Genomic DNA, 23,148 nt, shown 5'->3' on the forward strand with positions numbered 1-23,148 from the left:
TTATAGTGATATGACATGTATACAGTATGTATATCCCAGCTCCCCTGTACTCCATTATAGTGATATGACATGTGTATAGTATGTATATCCCAGCTCCTCTGTACTCCATTATAGTGATATGACATGCATACATTATGTATATCCCAGCTCCCCTGTACGCCAGTATAGTGATGACATGTATACAGTAATGATTACTGTATACTTGTCATATCACTATATTGGAGTAGAAAACCTTCTGTGTGTATTAGAGCCCCCAGCCCCCTCAATACTTAACTGAGCCTCATCACAATCCAGCGATGTGAATGACAGTCTCGGCTGTCCCGGGGTCTCTGCCTCCTAATTGATTGAAACAGCAAGCGGGAGCCATTGGTTCCTGTTGCTGTCAATCACAGCCAGTCAGCCAATGAGGAGAGAGGAGCGGGGCAGCCAAGCCACAGCTCCATGTGTGAATGCACACATGGAGCAGCAGGTGCACCCATAGCAAGCCGCTTGCTGTGGGGGCACCCGACAGGAGCGAGGGACCAGGAGAGCCTGCAGGACACCGGAGAAGAGGAGGATCCAGGCTGCTCTGTGCAAAACCACTGCACACAGAAGGTACGTATGTAACAGGTTATTTAAAAAAAATATTTAAAAAATTAACCTTTAGAACCTCTTTATCTGAAGACAATTTTTTTTTTTTAGTTTTGGATAGTGTGGAGGTATTAAAAGGGATGTATTGCTGTCTGTGCCCCCATCACCCTCCCTATTTGTCCTGTTGACCGTTCTCACAGAAGGTGACAGTGAGAGAAAATTCCTAATTTTGAGTTGACACCAGAAGAGGAAAGGAGGGGAAATCTTCTACTGGGGCCTATTCACACATAGTGTGGTGACTAGTGCATGTCACACTTACCCCTGACTATGGCTCACTGCAGTCGAAACAGACAGCTGCACTCACACTAAACCAATCTCATTTAATGTGCAGACAGTTTAAAAGGGCCCTAATGCCAGTTACCCTGGTGAGTGCCAAGGAGTTTCCTCACTTTGGAGGAATTTCCTTTCACCTCCTGTTGTGGTTATGGGACAGAAAGCGAAGGGAACTGTCCCAATGGGACACAAAACGGGATGGCAAAAAAACAACCAAAAAACGGAGAGGGGTTAAAACCCTCCTTCACTTTCCCAACATTAAAAAGTTATTTTTATTAATCTAACAGCATGGCTCAGTATATCGACTTCTGTACAACCAGCCTGCCCATACATGGATCAAAAATTGGCTGGTCCTTGCTGAACTAGCTGAATTTTAATCCATGTATGACTTAAGTACTCACAGGAAACCCATGGAAGGGAGAAACCCATGGGAAGAACATGTTTAAAGCAATAATAAACTCAAATCCAAAAATATTATATATTTAAGCTTACCAATGATTAGATGTGGTGGCTGCATTAGTTTTCTTTTTTTAGGCTTTTTCTCCGTTTTTAACTAGTGATCTAGCCAGTAGCATACTGCCTGCTCCCACTCTGGATGAAGGAGCAGAGGGGCACACCTTTGGATGGCAGCATTGTTAATCTTGGGGGGGGGGCAGTGGGGTTGTGTCAAATGTAGTAACAAATTGAGATCCACTAACAAAACTCAAAATAAACCTCCAGCTAACACTTTTTAAGCAGTTCCTTTTGAGAAAAAGGTTATACAGAAATTAATAAAAGCTGATCATTGTAAGAACCCCTTTCAGTTTTAAATGATTTGTCTCAACACTCTGTCAAATCTGCAGGACAGCCTGTTATTGTGAAAAATAACAGACTTACTGGCCGAATGTCTGGAGAAAATAAAAGAAAGAAAACCTAAAAAAAGAAAAACGAATGCAACCATCACATCTAAGAATTGGCAAGCTGCAATATAATAAATGTTTGCTTTTGGGCTTTAATACTGCTTTCAGTGAGTTGTACTGGGGGTGGACAGAACACTCTCTGTTGCCATCCTTGATAATGGAATAGACCTGGTTGAATCTAAACCCAGTTCCACTGAAACGTGAACGCCAATTTCAGTGAAGATGCTTTTTTTTTTTTCTTCATTTGGATAAAATAAATCAGTGAAATGCAAAGTGCAGTAATAAGTAAAGTAATGCTGTGGGCAAATGAACAGAAAGAGCAGATAATAAAAAGGTTATATAATTAAACAAAAGCACATTAAAATATTTACTTTCCATCCATTCTGTGTTTGCTGGATCTGAAACCCACTTGGCCAATACATCCTCTTCTTTTGATGCCTGAAAGTCCTCACTTTAAAGAGAATTAAAGGTTGTAAGAGCATTTAATTGCATGATATGCGTAAAAAAAATAACATGTTTTAAAGTAGAACTATAGGCAAAACTTTCTTTTTCATTTTAGATAGAGCAAAGGTAGGGTTACAACTCATGTCAGATTTTTTTTTCATCACCTGTTTCTCCATTGGGGAGATTTGCCTTCACTTCCTGTCCCAAAGTCAAACAGGAGGTGAAAGGAAATCCCTGCAAATTAGGGGAATTATTTGGGGACCCCCAGGTTACCAGAACTAGTGTCGCCATTGGAAGATTTCCCCTCTATTACTTTTCTGGGGACAACTCAAAATTTAGGATTTCTTTTATTTTCACTTTCAATGATAATGGTAACCAGGACAAATAGAAAGGGTGGATCTCCCTAACAGGGGCACAGACAGGAATAAAAACTGATAGGGGTTCTAATCCCTGTCCATTCTATCCAGAAATTAAGAAAAAAGGTTTTGCTTGTAGTTATACTTTAATTCTTCAATAGTTCTTGTATTACAATCCACTTTTTATGGTGTTTTTTTATTTTCCAAAAGAACTGGGAAATGAGTTTTAATGTTTCTAACAATGACTGAAGAACTACTTTATGCTCAGAGAGAACGATTAAAAAATAAATGTTTTAAAAAGAAGATAAGGCACTATGTTTTTCATTACACATTATGGTACATACATCTATAGAGGAAGAGTCCTAAGAGTGACATTCCCATCCAGTTTTAAGTCCAACTAAAGGGGTACAAGGCTTTTATGACCTCACTTAAGTTTGGTCATATATACCAGGTGAGCACAGCCAGTGAAGGTGCACATTTGGTTGATATCACAAATTGCACACAAATAATTTCTGTTGTATCACCAGAAGGAGTGTGAAGTCACGGATTAAATAAGGACATTTGTTTTGCTGCAATAGTGATATTGTATCTTTATGCAGAATTTGTTTTGGTTTTGATATCACACATCGTTGATTGTCAGTGGAGCGCGACACTATTATATATTTCTGGATTTGCTATGACACAATGGTATGAGTATGTGTAATGTGTAGGCGACCCACTATTTTTATTTTGTTTTAATTTCGTTATTCACAGCACAGGATTGGTTTAACACATTAACATATTCAATAACATGTAACAGTAGGACCAGCCCCCACACCCAGCTGATCCCCCATTGTGATGGCTAGCAGGGGATTTTCTCCCCCCGCTAGCTGTCACAGTTTAAAAAAAAAAAAAAAAAAACACATGCCCGGCTGCGTCATTCATTTACAGAATTTTGTGAATGGGAATCTTCAAGTCCTGACAGCCTTTGCAGCTGTCGTTTTGTAGTTCTCAGTGAACTACCAAGTTACTGCTGAACACTGTGGCAGTTCATTGATTCTGCCTGTAAGTGTAAAATTACCTGCTCGTATGATGCACAAGTAGACAGATTACACTGACAGTCCGCAGGAGCTCTGCATGGCACCAGCAATCTGCTGATTTCTGGTGCAATGCTTTCTAGGCTCCTAAAACAAAAAATAAAAATGCTAATTTTTTTTACCTGCAAAAAAATGTGCATTTATTATTTTATGTTAAAATATGAACTTATCCTTTACATGAAGAAAAGGTTTGGTCTAGTATAATAAAATGAACATAGCCACATGTAGATCTCACTATACAATAGGTATCCGTGGCACTGAGACCATATACTTAAGTACTAGCAAGTATGTTGGAGTGCAGGTCTAATTGTTGCCATAAATAATGGAAGTTGGAGATGGGCAGGGTACACATCTAAATGGTGTTTTTTCCTGTTCTTCCCTTCCTATATGTGCAGGAAATCAGTAACTTCACTCTCTTACTTGTGCAGTCTCTTTTTACACTTAATTTCCTGTGTGAGAGAAATCAGTGATTTCTGAAAAATTTAAGTACAATTGATATATATGAATTGACTATGAAAAAGTCAATATACAAGTTACTAATCTCGCATCACGGTTTACCTTGAATGATGGTTGTCAGTCAAAACATGAAAGTGAGGATTAGGCACTTCCTCCTGAACCCCTGTAGATGGCAGTAAAAGTAAAGTGCTAGAAATTAGGGTTTGTATATATTCAACCAAAAGGATCATCACACAGTTTATATTAACACTGAGCTCACATAAGATTACATTTAATGAAACTGTACAACACTGTCTAATACCAGCAAAAGAAGGAACAGCTTCAGTATCAGCAAAAATCCTAATTCACAACATGTACAATCCATCATCAGTTTAAAAAATGGTTGTAACAGCCATGTCTTCCACTGAAATAACTTGATTTAGATTGAGTTGAACTAGATACAATATACATTCTCATAGGGATCATTATTGCTTGAAGTACATCTAAATCCTAAATAAAAGCAGAACTCTATTGTAAACCATTCACATAATACATGTCTTTGTGTGAATGGACAACGAGAAAGATGGCAGATAAACAATATCCTGTGTATGAGAACACAACACTCCATAGTGGATCAGAAGTATAGTTAGAGCTATACTTTTTGAAATGAATAACATTGTACATTTTAAAGAATGGGCAGTGATCATGGATGTGGCATACACTTCATCAGAGGTACCTTTTTTATAATGCAGAGGATTTTAAGGAAGAGCATGCAAAAGGCTTACCAGCTATGTATGGTTTTACTAGTTAACCTGGTTTACCAAAGATAAGTATAAAAAAATTAAATCAAAAGACAAAAATAACAGGATTAACCAGTTGCAGACTCTTGACGAATGATTGTCATCATTGTCCACAGGGTGTGTGTAATAAATCCAGTCTTTCTGCCCTGCTTCCAGGACCTCCTGTCACAGTACTCAGCAATTCAGCTCTGATTAATCAAAGCAGTATTGTCTAGTACACAAAGAAAATTCTGACAGTTGGAGCTGTCAAAGAAAAGCAGTCTGGAAATGTTTATCAACAACATTGCTCATATAAAACAATGTTTCATTTTGTATCTGTTTATTCATCTACAGATCAAAAGGGATGAATTTGATCTGCAGATGAAGTCAGTTAAAGCAACCAGACAAGTAAAAAAAAAAAATTTTAATTAAATGTTCCTCTATTTAACCCCTTAGTTTACTCTAATCAGCCCTAATTAACTCATTTATCTCCATTCAGTTATTACTTTCCTGCCGATTTTGTTTTGTTAGTTTCTATTTTATTAACTAATAATATTTAAACTTTCTTTGTTTTAGTTTGTTATGTTCATTAATATTTTTAACCTTTAAACACTTTTTTTCAACATATTTACAAATTTCTCATTTAAAAAGGCGAAAATTGAAAAACAAAAAAACAAAAACTAATTTCATTTGTAAATAATTTTGAAATGCTTTGTACCAGAATCCGAATTGTACTGTCATTTTAAAACAGGACAAATTACAGAATAAAATCTGCACTTTTTATGTGCATTAAAAAACTATTTATTTTTAAACGAACACAGCTCAAAAAGAGAAAAAGTGCATCTTGTTATGTTTAATTAAGGATTGTGAAAAAAAAATCAATGTTGCAAGACAATATTCATGAAAAGAAAGCATTGTTTGTCCTTAAAAAAACAATATATGTATTACGTTTTTACCTTAAGTAATGACAAAGTTATTGGCAAATAAACAGATCCATAGCAGAAATGTAAAAATTGCTCTGGCTTGTATTTATGGTATAACACTATTGTAAAGTCCAAAATCTCAATTTACTTTGAATTTGCTAAAAAAAAAAAATCACCCAATACACGCTCAGGACAATAAGGAGATTACCTAAACAACATTCCTGTGCTGGATCTTCACAGTGACACATCAAATTAAGTATTTTACACAAGTTACTTTTGTCATGGTGCACCACCTTAACTGCAGTCCTCATTTAAAGTTTTTATTAAAAACCAATTCAATAAAAGTTGTTGCCACTTTAACAATATCTAACTCCTCCTTATATTGTATAATCATCAGCAGTATTTTAATAAAATGTAACACTTTTTTTTTTTGTTTTGAATAGTGTGGAGAAGGGTCAGAAGTGAACTACTGTTATCCATGTCCCTCTTTTTGTACTGGTGATAACCGGTTTCTAAAGTGAGCAAAATCCTCTCTTGTATTAACCACTTGCCTACCAGGCACTTATACCCCCTTATTTACCAGGCCAATTTTCAGCTTTCAGCGCTGCCGCACTTTGACAATTGCGCGGTCATGCAACATTGCACCCATATGAAATTTTGATCATTTTTTTCTCACAAATAGAGCTTTCTTTTGGTGGTATTTAATCGCCACTGGGCACTTTAATTTTTGCGCTATAAATAAAAAAAGTGCAAAAAATTTGAAAAAAAAAAAAAAGTTTATTTGTTTCTATTATAAAATTTTTCAAACAGGTAATTTTTCTCCTTCACTGATGTGCGTTGATGAGGCAGCACTGATGGGCACTGATAGGCGGCACTGATGGGCACTGATAGGCAGCACTAAATGGCACTGATAGGCAGTACTAATGAGGTGGCACGGATAGGCGGCACTGATAGACAGCACTGATAGGCGGCACTGATAGGTGACACTGATGATGGGCACTGACTGGCGGCACTGCTGGGCACTGACTGGCGGCACTGACTGGCACAACCGCTGGGCACTGACTGGTGGCACTGACTGGCAGCACTGCTGGGCTGCACTGGTGGGTGGCACTGGTGGACAGCACTGGTGGGTGGGCACAGGTGGGTGGCACTGGTGGGCACAGGTGGGTGGGCACAGGTGGGTGGCACTGGTGGGCACAGGTAGGTGGCACTTCTGGGCACAGGTAGGTGGCACTGCAGAGTGGCACAGGTGGGTGCACTGCTGGGCACAGGTGGGTGATCTGCTGGGCACAGGTGGGCGGAGCTAGTGGGGGCACTGCTGGGCACAGAAGGGGCGGAACTTGCGGGTGGCACTGCTGGGCACCGATCATCAGGGCACTGATCATCAGTGCCCTGATGATCGGTGCCGATCCCCGCTCTGACAACTGCCGGTTCTCGGCAGTACTTTCCTCACGATCTGACAGCGTGAGGAAAGTGCAGCTGCGAACCGGCACTTGCATTTCCCTCTGATCAGCGTCATTGGACACCGCTGATCACGTGGTAAAAGGCCGCTGTGATTGGCCTTTTACCACATCACGTGATCAGCTGTGTCCGTAGGACACAGCGATCACGGAGATCGCCGGGTGCGCGCCCCCTGGGGCGCGCAGGAGAGCGCATTCTGGGAGGATGTCATATGACGTCCACTCAGAACTGGCCGGCCGCAGTGCAGCCGTCATTCGGCTATCTGCGGTCGGCAGCTAGTTAAAAGAGGTATAGACTCCAGAGAGAGAGAGAGATCATATTACCCCTGTACAAATCATTAGTAAAATCTCATCTGGAATATATAATTTACTTTTGGGCACCAATTCACAAAAAGAACATTGGGGAACTGGAGAAAGTACAGAGAAGGGCAACTAAATTGATAAGAGGCATGGAGGAGCTCAGCTATGAGGAAAGATTAGAGGAACTGAATGTATTCTCTCTTGAGAAGAGGAGATTAAGGGGGGGATATGATCAACATGTATAAATACATCAGTGGTTCATATAGTGAACTCGGTGTAGAGTTATTCACCCTGAGGTCATCAGAGAGGACAAGGGGGCACTTTTTACATCTGGAGGAAAAGAAATTTAATCTCCAAAAAACACAGAAAGGTTTCTTCACAGTGACAGCTGTGAAAATGTGGAATAGACTCCCTCAAGAGTTGGTTCTGGCCAGCTCAGTGGATTGCTTTTAAAAAGGCCTGGATTCTTTCTTATATAAACAGAATATAACTGGATATAACATTTATAGGTAAAGTTGATCCAGGGAATATGAGATTGCCTCTCAGGGGATCAGGAAGGATTTTTTTTCCCTGTAGGAGCAAATTGGATCATGCTTTGTTGGGATTTATTTTGCTTTCCTCTGGATCACCTCTGGGTATAGGATTATAAATTCTTTTTTTTTTTTGGTTGAACTGGATGGACTTTTTGTCTTTTTTCAGCCAGACTATCTATGTAACTATGTAACTGTGACCAAGAAAGAAAATAAGGGGCAATCCAAAATCATGCAATATTTCCGAAATAGAAAGTGATGGCAAATCTATAAGATACAGAAAAGACAGTGAAAAAAAACTGGCAGGGGTCTTAACAATTCCCTACGTTATTCAATGTCAGGGAGAGTGCAGGGGAAAACAAAACAATTCAGTTTTACCTTGTTCATCTATGGATATGTTACGAATAATGACTGGAGTGGAGTATGCAGGAAGCAGCAAAGGCAGGTTGCTTGGCACAGCATACCCACATGGCACAGGAACTGAATAACCACTTGGCACTCGAGGACTTGTATTGCCATCCACTGATTCAGGCTCTTGAGATGTAGCAGAATCACCTTCTTGAAAGGGTTGAAAGGGTGCAATGTCAATCACAGAGTAAGGGTTGACCTTTCTTGGGGCTGTGTTCAAATCGTTTTCTGCTTGCAGATCTTGACATAAAACATTTTCACTGTCTGGCTGATCCAATTCTATAGCAAAAAAAAGAAAAAAAGACAGATTTAAAGGGCAACTCCACCTTCATGAAAAAAAATATAGAAAATAAAAAAATATATAATGTATACAAATACTACACAATCCATATTGTAATTTAATGCTATTAAAAATGGCCTTTCCACTTTAATCTGCAGTGCTGTAATTTTCTGTAAAATGTAATGGAATATGGCAATGTGAAGGACTTTTATACACAGTTGGTGTACAGAATACCCCCAAAAAAGAAATTTTCTCAGCTCTCTAATTTTTCCAGAAGTCTGCACTACAATACAAATAAAATTTTAGGCATCCTTTACAATAGGAATTTTATTTTGGTGAAGCAATGCTTAATGAGTATGTATACCCAACATTTCCTATTCCTGGTATGTACCTGCTGTACCATGTGCTTTTTTGAAAAAGTACCCTGTTCTCTTTGTATTGCTTCCTTTGTGTGAAATCCCTGGTGTTCTTGCCAGTACCTCTGCTTTTCTATTAAAAACTGGCCACAGTTCTGCTGACACCCACCCCCGCTCCGCCTTTTGCTGTGAAGTTCACTGTGATGCTGTTTTTCCTCCCCCAACTCTTATGCAGTTGAGAACGGGAGGACTGTGATCACTTTTCTTTTCATTTCTATTTTTTACTGAATGGTTGTTTTGCAAGATGAGGGTTTACATATACCTTAAGGGTTATTTACTTCTAAAAGGATGCAAACACTGCAACATTTCTCATTAGAATACTGCAAAGTGAACCAACTGATTGCACTCAACACAGACATTCCCATTTAGGAATTAGTATTCCAAGGACACAGTAGAACAGAAGCAGATAAGTCTCTGCCACAATGTTTGTTAAAGTCCTTGCAATATACATAGATCACTCCACAAAAGTGAAGCTACTCTTTAAAGACTAAGTTCATCTTAAAAAAATATTAAATGCACATGTTTTTGCAGAAAAAAAAATGTGCATTTATTATTTTTTATTTACAGGAGCCTGCAAAGCATTGTACCCACAATCTGCACAGGCTCTCAGTTGGAAATCACAATGACCTGAAAATTGAATACCAGCATGCTGATCATAGTTCGTTGAAAAGTACAGTGACAGACGGGACTTGTAGTTTATTCTTTCACAGGGCTCTGTGAATAAATTATGTGGCTGTACGGGTAGAGCCCTGAACAGCCACACTGATTTTAAATGTGAGAGCAGTTGTGGGAAGAAGAACTCTTACCTGCTGTCATGGGAAGGGCTCAGGGGGTAGGGGGAGATTTAGAAACATGTTACACCCTAAATACAGGTGTAACATTTAATATGTTCTTAGCCTTTAAGTTAATCCATGAAATATCAGATTACTTATAGCAAACACGTTTGATGTATTTTCAAGTGAACGCTACAAAGAAGTATTTATATTCTGATAAATTGTTTTTGCCATTCAGATAAAAGTAGCATTTACATTTGAAAAATTATCAATAGCTAATGAAAGTCTAATCCCTACTTCCTCCAGCGGTTCCTCCTGTCTACCTACATCTCATTAATGGATCATATAATGACGTGGAGGTCAGCAGGAGGAACCACTGAGCACTGCAGTGGACCAAAGTTATCAACACTTCCTGTAAGTGTCTGTGTCCCGCAGACTTCAAAGGCAATGGGTTTAAATATGGCTGTTCAGAAATGTACAGCTATAGGTTATAGCTATATGAAGAAGAGAGCAAAAAAGTGAGCGCTTTAAATGGACAAGCAGCTGAAACACACAGGACAACCAAAAGAAATCCTCACATGAAAATAATAAAAAAGTGCAGCGCTATAAATATAGATGTGACATAAAAATATAAATATATAAAAGTCCCAATGAAGGTGACCTCGGGTAACAATGCACACTGACCAGAAGTGCACATAAATAGTGCAATGTAGCAAGGATGGAGTTCAGATAGTCGTCATCAGTATGGGAAAGGGCAGATGTGTTCCCTTGATCAGTGAAGATCCACACGGTGAAGACAAAAAATGGGGCAGAATATATCCATTAGCCAGCAGAAAAGGAATTACAGCTCCACCAGAGAAAACCACCACTCCTCCACTGCACATCAACGGAATCTAGGAGAAAATGCTCCCCACCAAAGTCAGGGAGGCAGGTGAAGTTTGCTAGTGGTTCACCTGCCTCCCTGACTTTGGTGGGGAGCATTTTCTCCTAGATACCGTTGATGTGCAGTGGAGGAGTGGTGGTTTTCTCTGGTGGAGCTGTAATTCCTTTTCTGCTGGCTAGTGGATATATTCTGCCCCATTTTTTGTCTTCACCGTGTGGATCTTCACTGATCAAGGGAACACATCTGCCCTTTCCCATACTGATGACGACTATCTGAACTCCATCCTTGCTACATTGCACTATTTATGTGCACTTCTGGTCAGTGTGCATTGTTACCCGAGGTCACCTTCATTGGGACTTTTATATATTTATATTTTTATGTCACATCTATATTTATAGCGCTGCACTTTTTTATTATTAGGTTATAGCTATAGGTTTAGCACATATATTTAAAAACACATTTGCTAGGCAAACTTCACCCATGTTATAAAGCATATCCAAACTGATTTAGTGTATTTTCACTCTTTCAGCAGTTGGAGTTTAGTTTTCATTTTTTTCAATCAAAAAATATTTATGCAAACATGGCATGGCTCACCCTGAATTCCACCACCCCAAAACACCAGGCGTGTGTGTGCATGTGTATGTGTCTGTGTGTAGTGAAACAGAGCTGTCTCTCCATGGCTTCCTGTGAAACTGCTGACCTAACACAATATTTGGTAATAAATAATATATATTTCATGCCATTCACTAGTGAATGTTAGCGAAGAATAAAAGACAGGGAGTATCTGCTCCCTGCTTAGGAATACCAGTGCCGTAAGGGAAAAAAAAGAGCACCATGTTGGATTTTTAGACACATATAATACTTCTTCTAGTGTCTTGAGGCGATTATGAATGAAAGAGCCATTGAAATAAAAAATGAAGTGTGATTTTATTCTATCACACAATGGTGTCAAATAACAATGTAAAGCGTATTATGAACAGTTCCATGTAGATAAAACTACTGTAAAAATGACAAGCAAATGTTTAAAACAAAGTCACCATTATCTGTCATGGCTGTCCTTGCCATGTGCGATTCTCATGTCCTTGTCCAACTCAAAGTCCGAGAGAGAAGACGGAAGTGACGTTAATGATGATCTCTTGTCTTGCAGCACCTGTTCCAGCATCTCAGACGTGTGTATGCAAGAGTTATGTAGCGTGTAAGTGTGTGTCTCTGTCCCTCAAGGCCCCCTTTATGCATCATGAGTGTGTCATCTTAATACCTTGTATGGCACAGAAGGGAGGGGACGACACTCACATAATGTCTTTGATGGACAGGAACATATGTATGCTGATGTACATAATATTATAAGCTAATGACGTAAATGTATCAATGTTAGAAACGTATACTAAATATACACAGATACCATTAAAATACGTAATGTAATAGTAAGTCACTTCTAATAACCTTGACATAACTACCAAATACTTTTATGCCTAAATATAGTATACTCAACCTTCAACTAGTATATACTATTTCAGCTTAACTTGTATATCTTTTGGTCTCAGCTATAATTGAAGAATAGTAAATACTACCATTTGTCAAAGACCATTCACACATATTAATATTAATTATGACTAATCATAAAAACCAAATATTTTGCAAGCTTGCCATCAATATAAGTGCCGAATCATAATTTAGATTTAACACACCGTTTCAGCACTATGGAGAGCTCCATTTGGCAGTATTGCTCATCTTAAAATGGCCATACCCAAGTGGATTTTTGATCAAATATTCATTACAAGTACATTTAATGACTTTATGAATGTCATTTGATAGTACTTTAAAAAAATATATACTTATAACATTCAATTTTGGAGTGAATGGACTTTCCCAAACAAAAACCATATCTATTGTTTGAAATTCCTTTGTTCAAGAGAAAAAGTTCCATCCTACTCCTTCAAATTTTCTTGTCCGTGTGGTCAAAAATGAATGATTAGACTCCATTAACCATTAGAAAATGAAACATTCTTTAAACAAAAATTTCCCCCCAAAATTCCACCAGTCTAAGGCCAGATTTACACCCTACAAAATCCAAGGGAATGCACTATAAATATGCACCAGCTAATGTTCAGCTGTATGCTTTATGAATATGCTCCAGTGCCTCAAAGGTCACATTTGGTCAGCTAAGCAAAGATAAACATGGGAAACATTGCTTACAAAAGAGTGGCATATTTTTGGGGACTCGTTTGTGACATTCATGCAAGGTTCGGAAATACTGGTGTAATGTTATCATGTTTTATAAACTCCATTCAAATAGTAACACAAAGTTTTTTCTATGATTTACCCAATCTGCTAGAAACAACCACTTTACAAATGTCAGATTGTACCAGTTATGCAGTGACCTTTAGTACTCTAATTCCAAATGAATGTGTAGATGAATACTGCATTATAACAGCATGGAATTACTGTGAAAGTACATAATGAAATCACCCATAACTCCTGTCTAAACTCTGATAACAGACACTCCAGAAATGTCATATTGCCAAGGTCGCTTTAAGGATTACATGGAATAAAACAAAAGCCTTTGTTATTTGACTGTTTTACCCTCCTCCAGCAGCCTAGACAGAGTGCAATTTATCAAGTGAATAATGGCACGTAACCTAACCCTGAGAGGTAATGCTCTGCCCTTTTTTTCGCTAGCAAAGTAAGAGTACAGATTCGCATTAATGCCAATTTCTGACTGTCTTTTTTAAAGGGTTTCATGAAATCTACTTGAAGTTTGTTAATGATGAAATGTGATGCTCTTTTGCTTTTACAAGACAAAGTTTAACCAATGCTCACATGTAGCTCACATGGAACTCCAGCCAAAATGTTTCATTTTGTTTTGATTATGGCAGGGAAAAGTTATTGCTCTATGAAGTGATGAGAAATCTCTCCAATGGGGACACACATAAAAACTTTTTAGCAGAGCGAAGGTGGGTTAGGCCATGTATCCCCCCCCCCCATGTTATCAAGATAAAGAGATGCAGGAATGTTTCTTGACCATATCAAAAGTAGGTGACAACCATGACCCCCTTCTTAGATCTGTGGAGGAGTGACCTTGCCACCCAGGAACAGGAAGTATATTATTTGCAAAATTATCAGGTGAAAATAAAGCAAAAGAAAAAAGAAAGCCAATGCAGCCTCCGAACCAATGACTAGTAATCTGCAATTCATTACATTTCTGGTTTTGGGGTTAGATACACTTTAAACATCAACCTACCAGGAGGATCTGGGAGTTTAAAGTCCAGGTCAATGAGATCACCCCCAGCTGTTTGAGTGGGTTGTCTATCAGCTTCTGGAGCATCATCTCCACTATCAAACTCAAATTTTTCCCCCTCATCTTCTTCTTCATCTTCGGCAGCAAAGGTATGATATTTTAATTCATTTTCAAAAACTGTGAAGAAAAAATACAAACAAAATTCAATCTTATTTATATGAGAAAAATGAAAGACAGCTGTACTGAAGTAAGGGTTTGAAATTTCCATATAAAGAACTATAGTTACTCCAATACAGACAACAATGAGTTCACCAATTTTAGTAAATCTACTCCACTATGCAAAAACAGAGGTGAAAATACTTTTTTACAGATGTTCACTATATAAATGCACATGATATTTATAGCTAAAGGCCATAGGAATTCTTAAATGATTTATACACAACATTTGCCTGTTTTCCAGCAGAAAAAAGAACAAATACCATTACAATGTAGTTAGTTCACATATATATGGCAGCTCTGATACTTTAAAAAATGTCTGTAGGGTTTAATATTTAGTTGGTCCAACCTTTGCAGCTATAACAGCTTCAAATCATCTGGGAAGGTTGTCCACAAGGTTTAGGAGTGTGTCTGTCTATGGGTATGTTTAACAACTCTTCCAGAAGTGCATTTGTGATGTCAGGCACTGATGTCAGATTAGAAGGCCTGACTCACAGTCTGCACTCTATTTCATCCCAAAGGTGTTCTATCGGGTTGAGGTCTGAACTCTGTGCAGGCCAGTCAAGTTCCTCTACCCTAAACGCACCCATCTATGTCTTTATGAACCTTGCTATGTGCACTGGTGCGCAGTCACGTTGGCACATGAAGTGACCATCTCCAAACTGTTCCAACAAAGTTGGGAGCATGAAATTGTCCAAAATGTCTTGGTATGCTTATGTCTTAAGAGTTCTCTTCACTGGAACCAAGGGGCCAAGCCCAACTTCTGAAAAGCAACCCCACACCATGATCCCCCCTCCACCAAACTCTACACTTGGCACAATGCAGTCAGGCAAGTATCGTTCTCCTGGCAACCACCAAACCCAGACCCATTGGATTGCCAGACAGAGAAGCGTGATTCATCATTTCAGAGAACAGGGCTACACTACTCTCGAGTCTAGTGGTGGCATGCTTTACACCACTGCTTCCAACGCTTTGCATTGCACTTAGTGATGTAAGACTTGGATGCAGCTGCTTGGCCAGGGAAACCCATTCCATGAAGCTCTCTACGTGTTGTTGTGCTAATCTGAAGGCCACACGCAGTTTGGAGATCTTTAGCTATTGACTATGCAGACAGTTGGCGACTTCTGCGCACTGTGCGCTGACCCCGCTCTGTCATTTTACATGGCCTACCACTTTGAGGCTGAGTTGTTGTTTTTCCCAGTTGCTTCCACTTTGTTATAATACCACTAACAGTTGACCGCGGAATATTTAGTAGCAAGAATATTTCACGAATGGACTAATTGCAGAGGTGGCAACCTATCACAGTACCACGCTTGAGTTCACTGAGCTCCTGAGAGCAACCCATTCTTTCACAAATGTTTGTAGAACCAGTCTACATGCTTAGGTGCTTGATTTTATACATCTGTGACCATGGAGGTGATTGGAACACCTGAATCCAATGATTTGGAGGGGTGTCCCAATACTTCTGGTAATATAGTGCAAGTAAAAGAGCCCTAAAACATCATAGCTTTAAACTTCACAAAAAAGCCAGCAATGAAATTGTGATTTAATATTATACACACCACATTATACACCCAAGTGAATAAATGGATATAACAATTTAAGCCTGGAAAATATTACTACATTTAGTAAAATAACTAAACACACAATTGATAATGTTATCAATCAGATACAAGGTAAGAGGCAAGACTCATAGTAAAGATTTACTCACAGCTTGGTTAAAATAATAACAAATAGCCCAGGGGGATGCTGGGAACACCCTGGAAGGAAACATTAACATTACTGTTTTTGACTTTAATTTTGTGTTGGTGTAAAGGGTCTCAGTGGCATTAAAGTACTCTCTAACTAAACAGATTTTTTTTTTTTAAGATGGAGTAGAGAGGGAAAAAGGAATTAGAACACCTATCAGGTTTTGTATTGCGGGTTGTGCCCTCCTTAGGAAGATTTACCCTCTCTATTTGTCCTGTTTACCATTATCATCTAGAGTAAAGTGAAAAAAAAAAGGTTTTGCCTTCAGTTCTACTTTAAAGTTTTGCTATATCGACAATTCTGCAAAACCAAAATTGTAATCTGCTCTCCCATAAATGGGCTTGCTGTAAATGAGCAGGAGACCCACATTATTCACAAACAGCTTTGACGCTGCACAGTCACACAGTCATTTGTAACTATCCTGATAACTCTGTAGCAACTTCCTGATGCCATTCAATAGTAAGACACTATTTATTGGTAACTAGTTATATTAAGCTGCTGCTAGTAGTGCATAGACTCACAAATGTTTTACTTTGCCTGCAAAACAGCAGATAAAGAGGACATTTTAGGTACTATAAGATAGCTCAGTAACCTTTTCATATCTGAGGGTAACTGGGTAATCATTACATCAGTGATCATTACATCAGTGATGAGTGGGTGAAAAGAATCTTGAAAGAAGAACAAATTTTACTTCAAAGAACTCTCACTAGAAATAAAACGGTGTGATAGACCCCCTAGGGGAACTGATGCACTTAGCACTTGTCTCCATTAAAATCTGTGCTGTGGTTTAGAATTTGAAATTAGAAATGTTGGATTTTTTTTCCTGTCAGTGCCCACTGTAGCTTCCCTGCAACCACAGCCTCTGCCCCATTCTGCAGCCCCCAATGCCATACAGCTCTGTGTCTCCTCTGCTACCAATTTATACTGATAAAAGACTGATCCCACAACTTCCTGCGGCTACCAGCTAGTCTGGAGGAGATGACTATAATAGTAGCTGGAAGCTTGTATTGTGAATGGCGACAGCTGGAGAGGAGCACTGTCATTCAAAAAAACACAAGCCTACAGTAACACACTCCAGCAGTGACTACACTAGTCTCTCTCAAACTCTCTCCTGTCAAAGGCTGTGCTTATAAGGACATGAGCTTTAAGCAGGGGTCTCCAAACTGCGACCTGTGGGCCATATGTGGTCCTTTGTTTGCCTTTATATAGCCCTTGTGATACTATTTCTTTCACTAATACAAAGCACAACGTGTCCCACTGACACCAATGATGGGACAAAATACCTTCTACTGACACCAAAGATGGAGAACTGATTCTCCCATTGACACCAATTCTGGGGCACTATTCCTTCCACTGAAATCAGTGGTGTGGTTTTGTTTCTTACTTCCACTGACCACCAAGCCTATGGCATGGTTTACTGCCATGAATTGTCAGGGATCTCTCCTTCTCCAAAGCGCATCTATGCACTGGCACCGGATCCCTGTCAGCTGTGCGGTGCGAGTGCGCATGCATGGGAGCGTGTGGTTACGCGAATGAGCAATAGCATACACGTCACCGCAAGCCGGCAATTTAAATCACCAACACAGTTTAGCCTATGCCTTCTGGTCTACAATGTGCTGTACTTGATAACCTTATTCTGTTGCCTGTATCTGATCTGACCCTGATTAAGAAAGAACTCCGCCTGCACCGACCCGTGTTATCCCTGACTACCCGCTTACCTGCTCCCTTGTACTTGATCTGCCCAATTGATTCTGACCTTGCTTGTCTGACACTGCTGCACGTATGTTCCTGTATCTGCACGTTGCCTGTATCCTGGTTGCCGCCATACCTACCTGCTGCTGCACTTATGTTCCTGCACCCGCACCTGGCCTGCATCTGAATCTTCTGGGTCATCACCTGCCTACAGTGATCTCAAGACCCACCCGGCACTTGTGCCACTCCTGGCTTGGCGCCATCTGTCCCCACTATCAGGGGCTTCGAGCGGGAGTAGTAAGAGGACGCCTCCTCTCCACATCAGGCTCCCCAACCAGGTACGTGACACCAATACTGGCATTTTCTTCTTCCACTGGCTACAGTCCAGCCCCCGTAAAGCTTGAGGGCAGGAAACTGGCCCATTGTTTTGAAAGTTTGCAGACCTTTGGCTTAGAGTAAGTGGGTATAATGATGCTGGGCATATTTCATCTGCTCTTTCAAAGCAGTATATTCATAATGTACAATACATTTTATGATTCCATTTACTTTTTGGGTCTAGGTCAGACCCTTTTTGTCTTTAAGCTATGAAATCCTATCCAAGCATAAATTGCAAAAGCAGCAGTTTATGAATTGTCAATACTAACCTCTTAGCACAAGAAGACTTGGAAAGAGCATGTGTAATTATACCTAGATTGAAAGTTTTAGTGCATGGATGGCACATCTTAATCGTAAAAGCATTGTAAAACAAACAGGTTAACATCTATATTTATTGCATGTTTAAAAGACTAAGCTCACCCTCTGCTTTATTACATATCCGTACAACCATCTGACAAAATGTAAAATTACCCCATAAGGGGGTTTAACGGTGGCACCGATAAAATTTAGTAAATCCACCATAATGTTTTAGCACAAAATAGGCAGGTTTCTGTGTCTCTTACAAGAAATGATTATTGCAGTGTTGTACTGGATGAGTTAAAGCAGTTCTAAATACAAAAGTTTTTTTTAGCCTCTCAGCGGTGTGCTGAGAGGCTAAGCCAGCTGTCGGTCAGGATTCTGTCTGGATCCCCAGAGACTGGTGCAGTTCTGTGAAGTCAGCCGTCAGCAAACTTTAGCACACTGTTGGCTGTTTCTGGGTCACAAGAGCGCAAAAGTAAGTGCACTCCTGCACAAGAAAATATATAGAACTATAGGCGAACTATGGAACCTTGTCAAACTGTATTAGATAATCCATATCATGGCAAAATATAAAATAAAATTAAAACCAATTAGAATGAAATGGTGACTGTAGGGAATACAGCTGTAAGAATATCAATATTACTGTAGAACAGTCTTTCCCAACCAGGGTTTCCAGGCACCCTGGGGTGCCTTAAGGTTTTTTCAGGGGTGCCTTGGCAAAATCTCTAAAAGTTGCCCAAAACTTGTATACAAGCCAGCGGGTCCAACAAGCCTGCATTTTAGTTACTAAAAGTCACAGGTTTTCATTGTGCACCTTCTACCCACCGGTGTCCTGACAACCAATTACATCATCAGTGTAAAAGGAGGATGTTAGCTGCCTGCACAGCATCCTAGGTTGCCTCTCCCATGCCCCTCGCCATTAATTCTGGGGTCACATTAGCTCAGTGATGGAGAAAAACTGAGGGAGAAAAGACACATTGGGATACTAGTCAGTACCAGTGTGCAAAAGTGTATTTGTTTCGGAAGAATAAATCACCTCTAATGTTGGGTGGTTTACATGTGTGGATGTTGCTGCATTATACAAAAATTTTAGAATAGTTTTTCACATTTTAGAATGGGGTGCCCTTTTAAAAATTATGGACAGTCTTGAGGCACCCCACTTTAGAATGGATTGCCTCAAGACTGCCCATAATTTTAAAGGGTGCCTCAGGACTGTCCATAATTTTAAAGGGTGCCTTGACTGAAAAGGTTGAGAAACACTGCTGTAGAATATCAAAATCAAAATACAATAATTATGGGGACTAGGCTACTGAAGTCCTTAATAATTAGCAGAACTAGTCCATCCACAGTGGTTGCCTCCCTCTGGATATGAAGCTTGTTCCAGGGTAAAACATGTGGAAGAAAAAGAAAAAGGAAAGGGGCCTCTAAGTGTAGACTAAAAGTATAGGTTTATTGCACACAAGGTAAAGTAACTTACAAAAACACAGTATGTTATGCATGACATGATTTGTCAAAGGTTAAATCACCACTGTGAGGAAGTTCATACACAGCTGCTGTAGTGCAGACCATCTGTTGGCATTCCAGGCAAGCCGGCAAGATGGAGGAAGCCTGACAGCAAGGTCTGGAGCACAGCGTGGGCGTGAGGACGTCAACAGGCGTTGTAATTGCGTGATGCTTTTGCTGAGCAAGCACTTTGCAGTTCTTGTTACAGGCTTTGCTGGCAGAAGGGAGGAAAGTGCTGACTAATATGGGACAATAATTAATGAGGACTGTGCACTCCTACGACCCACACGAAAAGTATGGCCAAACAAGCTTTGGCCTTACTTCTCTTTTAATCTATTAGAAAGTAAATCATGCAAATAGCAGACAGAAGAGGGGTCAGAGAGGAAGGAACCAGACGTGATGCTTTGGATTCAGGCATATACACACTATAGTGGGATGTGCTTTGTTAATTTTTCCTTTCAGAGGTTTACAACCTGAATTCTCTGCATAAAGGTAGAAAACATCCAATAGCTGTGCCCCCAAGCCCCCTCTTAAAACACTTACTTGAGTCCTTTCTCGATCTAGCGCTGTGCTCTCTGCTTGCTCTCCCAGTACTCACAAAAGGCTCTGAGAGCAGCAATAGTCATCAACTCCTGCTACTGTTCGTCAAATCCTATGGGAAGGGAGTAGTGGGCATGGCCAGGCTGCTCTGTGTGTGTTTATGGATGCACACACAGTCTGGCTTGGGAGCACGCTCAGATGAGTGTCCCCACAGCAGCCAGCTTGCTGTGGAGCACTCTTAAGAAGAGGAAGAGGAGATAGCACTGACAGGGGACTCCAGAAGAGGAGGTAAGGGGCTGCTCTGTGCAGTACCATTGCACAGAGCAGGTAATAAACCACGTTTCTTTATTAAGGGAAAAAAAACAGCCTTTACAACTGCTTTAAAATCATCAGTCTGCAGTATTGTTCCATCATCTTGTTTATCACTGTGAAATAATCAGAGAAAGAATAAAAAATGCCCTTCATCAAAAAGTAACTCTAGACAAAACTATGATTTGATTAGGATAGAATGAGGAAGGGTTTTATGGGCCCTGCTGCTTCTGGCATGGCGCCATACAAGTCTATGAAGGCTCGTTGGTGATAGGAGTGGCCAGTACCAAATGGAATTTCTGCCCAAGCTGAAGCAAACACTGAAAAAGACATGGCTCTACTACAGAGGTATACAAGAAGCTGGGTAGGGGGCATTAATGCAGGTTAATTCAGTCAGGGGTGATTTAGAGGACTTAAAAAAGTACAGTTGTCCTTCAAAGGTGCACTTATTTTTTTACAGATTTGGATTTCACTCAAAAATGTTCCTACACTAAACAAGAACAACATTGATGTATATTAATTCTGTAACATATTATGAATTCCAGAATGATAAATCAATTAAAAATAGACAAAAGAGAATTGTGTCAGCATAACGTTAAAAAGGAACTGGAAAAAAAAATGTCAATTCTCAGTCTAACTACTATTGAAGCAAACAACTGATGTGTATTTGTCAAAGATGTGTTGTGTAGCCCTGCCATTTAAATAATCTTTCCTTTTTATGAAGGCCTCAGAGGGTGTCATGCAGCAATGACAAGGGACCTTTGATGAGAACAATACATATTCTGTCTTCAGCCCTTTCCACAATGCTGCCCCCTCATATCATCCTGCTCCAGCGTTTTCTCTTCTGCTCTAGTAAAAGACATCACTTGTGAACAAAGAGCTACCAAGCAGAGCCTAAAGCCTTGTCCAGAAATGAGGGGGCGGAAAGCACCATTGAAAAACAAGCAGACTTTTACACTTAACTGGCTCTAGAACAGAAGGTGTACTAAAGTTAGATTTAAACACTAGACATCTAGCAAACACATCATGAAATCAGGGAAAGGGAAGGGTCAAAGCTAGGCCTGAACGTTCAGCCCCTATGTTTTTCTTAGAATGAGCAGTAAAAGCAGTGTGCATGAACTCTAGTCACTTTAAAGCTTAATTCCAGCCTTACCTTCAGTCTTGCAAGATACAGGCTCCTCTCCTATACTGACACTGCTTACTCCGATTTCACTGCTTCTAACAGTGTGCACTAGAGGAGCAAGCCAGGTACAGCACATATCATTTCCTGGCTGGAGGACATTCAGCATCATCTAGCACTTTCCTCTCTCCATGGCTACTGTCCCTTGACTGCCCCTTTCATTCACTGGATTTTAGTGGCTTCAGTCATGGAGGCTTATCAACACACGTGAGCATTATTTTGGGAACTCTTCATGCCAATGCAACCTGCCCAGGAATGTCTATTCTTCCAGATTGAAATCCACCCATCAAGGGATTTTTATATTATTCGGACCTTCTCAAAGAGCCAGCTCACTGCTTGCATCAGGCTGAGAAATCATGAGACTCTGGAGTAATGAGGCTTTCAAGAAACTATAGGTATAGCACTCTTCTTTTTCTCTGTGCTTTTTCATCCTACAAGGATGTTTCCTCAAGTTAGACTGACAGTACTGCATCACACAGTGGAAGAGCTCTCGCTGATACTGGTGGTCCCCCTCCAGTAACTAATCAGTTTGTATTTAGATACGTGTAATCAGTGCTGAATTACCAAACAGGCAGAGTAGGCACTGGCCTATGAGCTCCACGCCATTTACCGGGCCCAGAGACAACGCATCAAAATAATATTGATTTGACCTTGAAAGAAAATTACAATGAAGCTTTACAAAAAAAGATAGAAAACTTGAACCAACTCAAAGAACCAAAAACGTACATGAAAGACTCAATAGAAAAATACAGTCTTAATGTAATGTACCCAATAACAAATTAGGTACATAGACCAAAGACATCATTTTCACATTACAGTTTGTCTCTTAAAATCTCATCATTCAACTGTCAGTTTGTAAAAAAATGTTGGTGCAACTTACGTATGAGTAATGTACATTAGTGATGGTCATCTCCATCTAGCATCTGACATGCACACTACTTTGTTCAATGTTATTCCACTAGAGGGCGTGCACATGAAACCTCCGTGGGGGGGGGGGTGGGGGGCAAGGTTTTGACTACCTAGGAGCCTGCACAGAGTTTAATCTGGCACTGCACGAAATTGACTGCATTATTATCCCACTGTAACCAGTTGTGGTTACTAGTGGAGTAGGGGAGAGTCAATCAAGTTTTCAGTCCTGTCCCTCACTACCTGTCCTGGTGACATCAAGACAAAAAATGATG

At 39.9% G+C, this 23,148-nt stretch overlaps 1 protein-coding gene across 4 annotated transcripts in view; it reads right to left on the bottom strand.

Moving 5' to 3' along the window:
- ARHGEF10 (Rho guanine nucleotide exchange factor 10) overlaps positions 1–23,148 on the bottom strand; it is a 199,537-nt gene that overhangs the window by 123,286 nt on the left and 53,103 nt on the right. For all 4 annotated transcript variants that reach the window (XM_089679527.1, XM_089679526.1, XM_089679524.1 and 1 more), the window contains exons 3-6: positions 14,107–14,280; positions 8,484–8,792; positions 4,237–4,297; positions 2,174–2,253 (exon numbers count right to left, since the gene is read on the bottom strand). In XM_089679527.1, the coding sequence (XP_089535653.1) occupies positions 2,174–2,253; positions 4,237–4,297; positions 8,484–8,792; positions 14,107–14,280 (624 nt within the window). The remainder of the gene's footprint in view (positions 1–2,173; positions 2,254–4,236; positions 4,298–8,483; positions 8,793–14,106; positions 14,281–23,148) is intronic.

This window comes from Staurois parvus, unplaced genomic scaffold (genome assembly GCF_062004578.1).
Source record: "Staurois parvus isolate SC_StPar_1 unplaced genomic scaffold, SC_StPar_1.0 ptg000226l, whole genome shotgun sequence".
In the NCBI taxonomy this organism is placed as follows: domain Eukaryota; kingdom Metazoa; phylum Chordata; class Amphibia; order Anura; family Ranidae; genus Staurois; species Staurois parvus.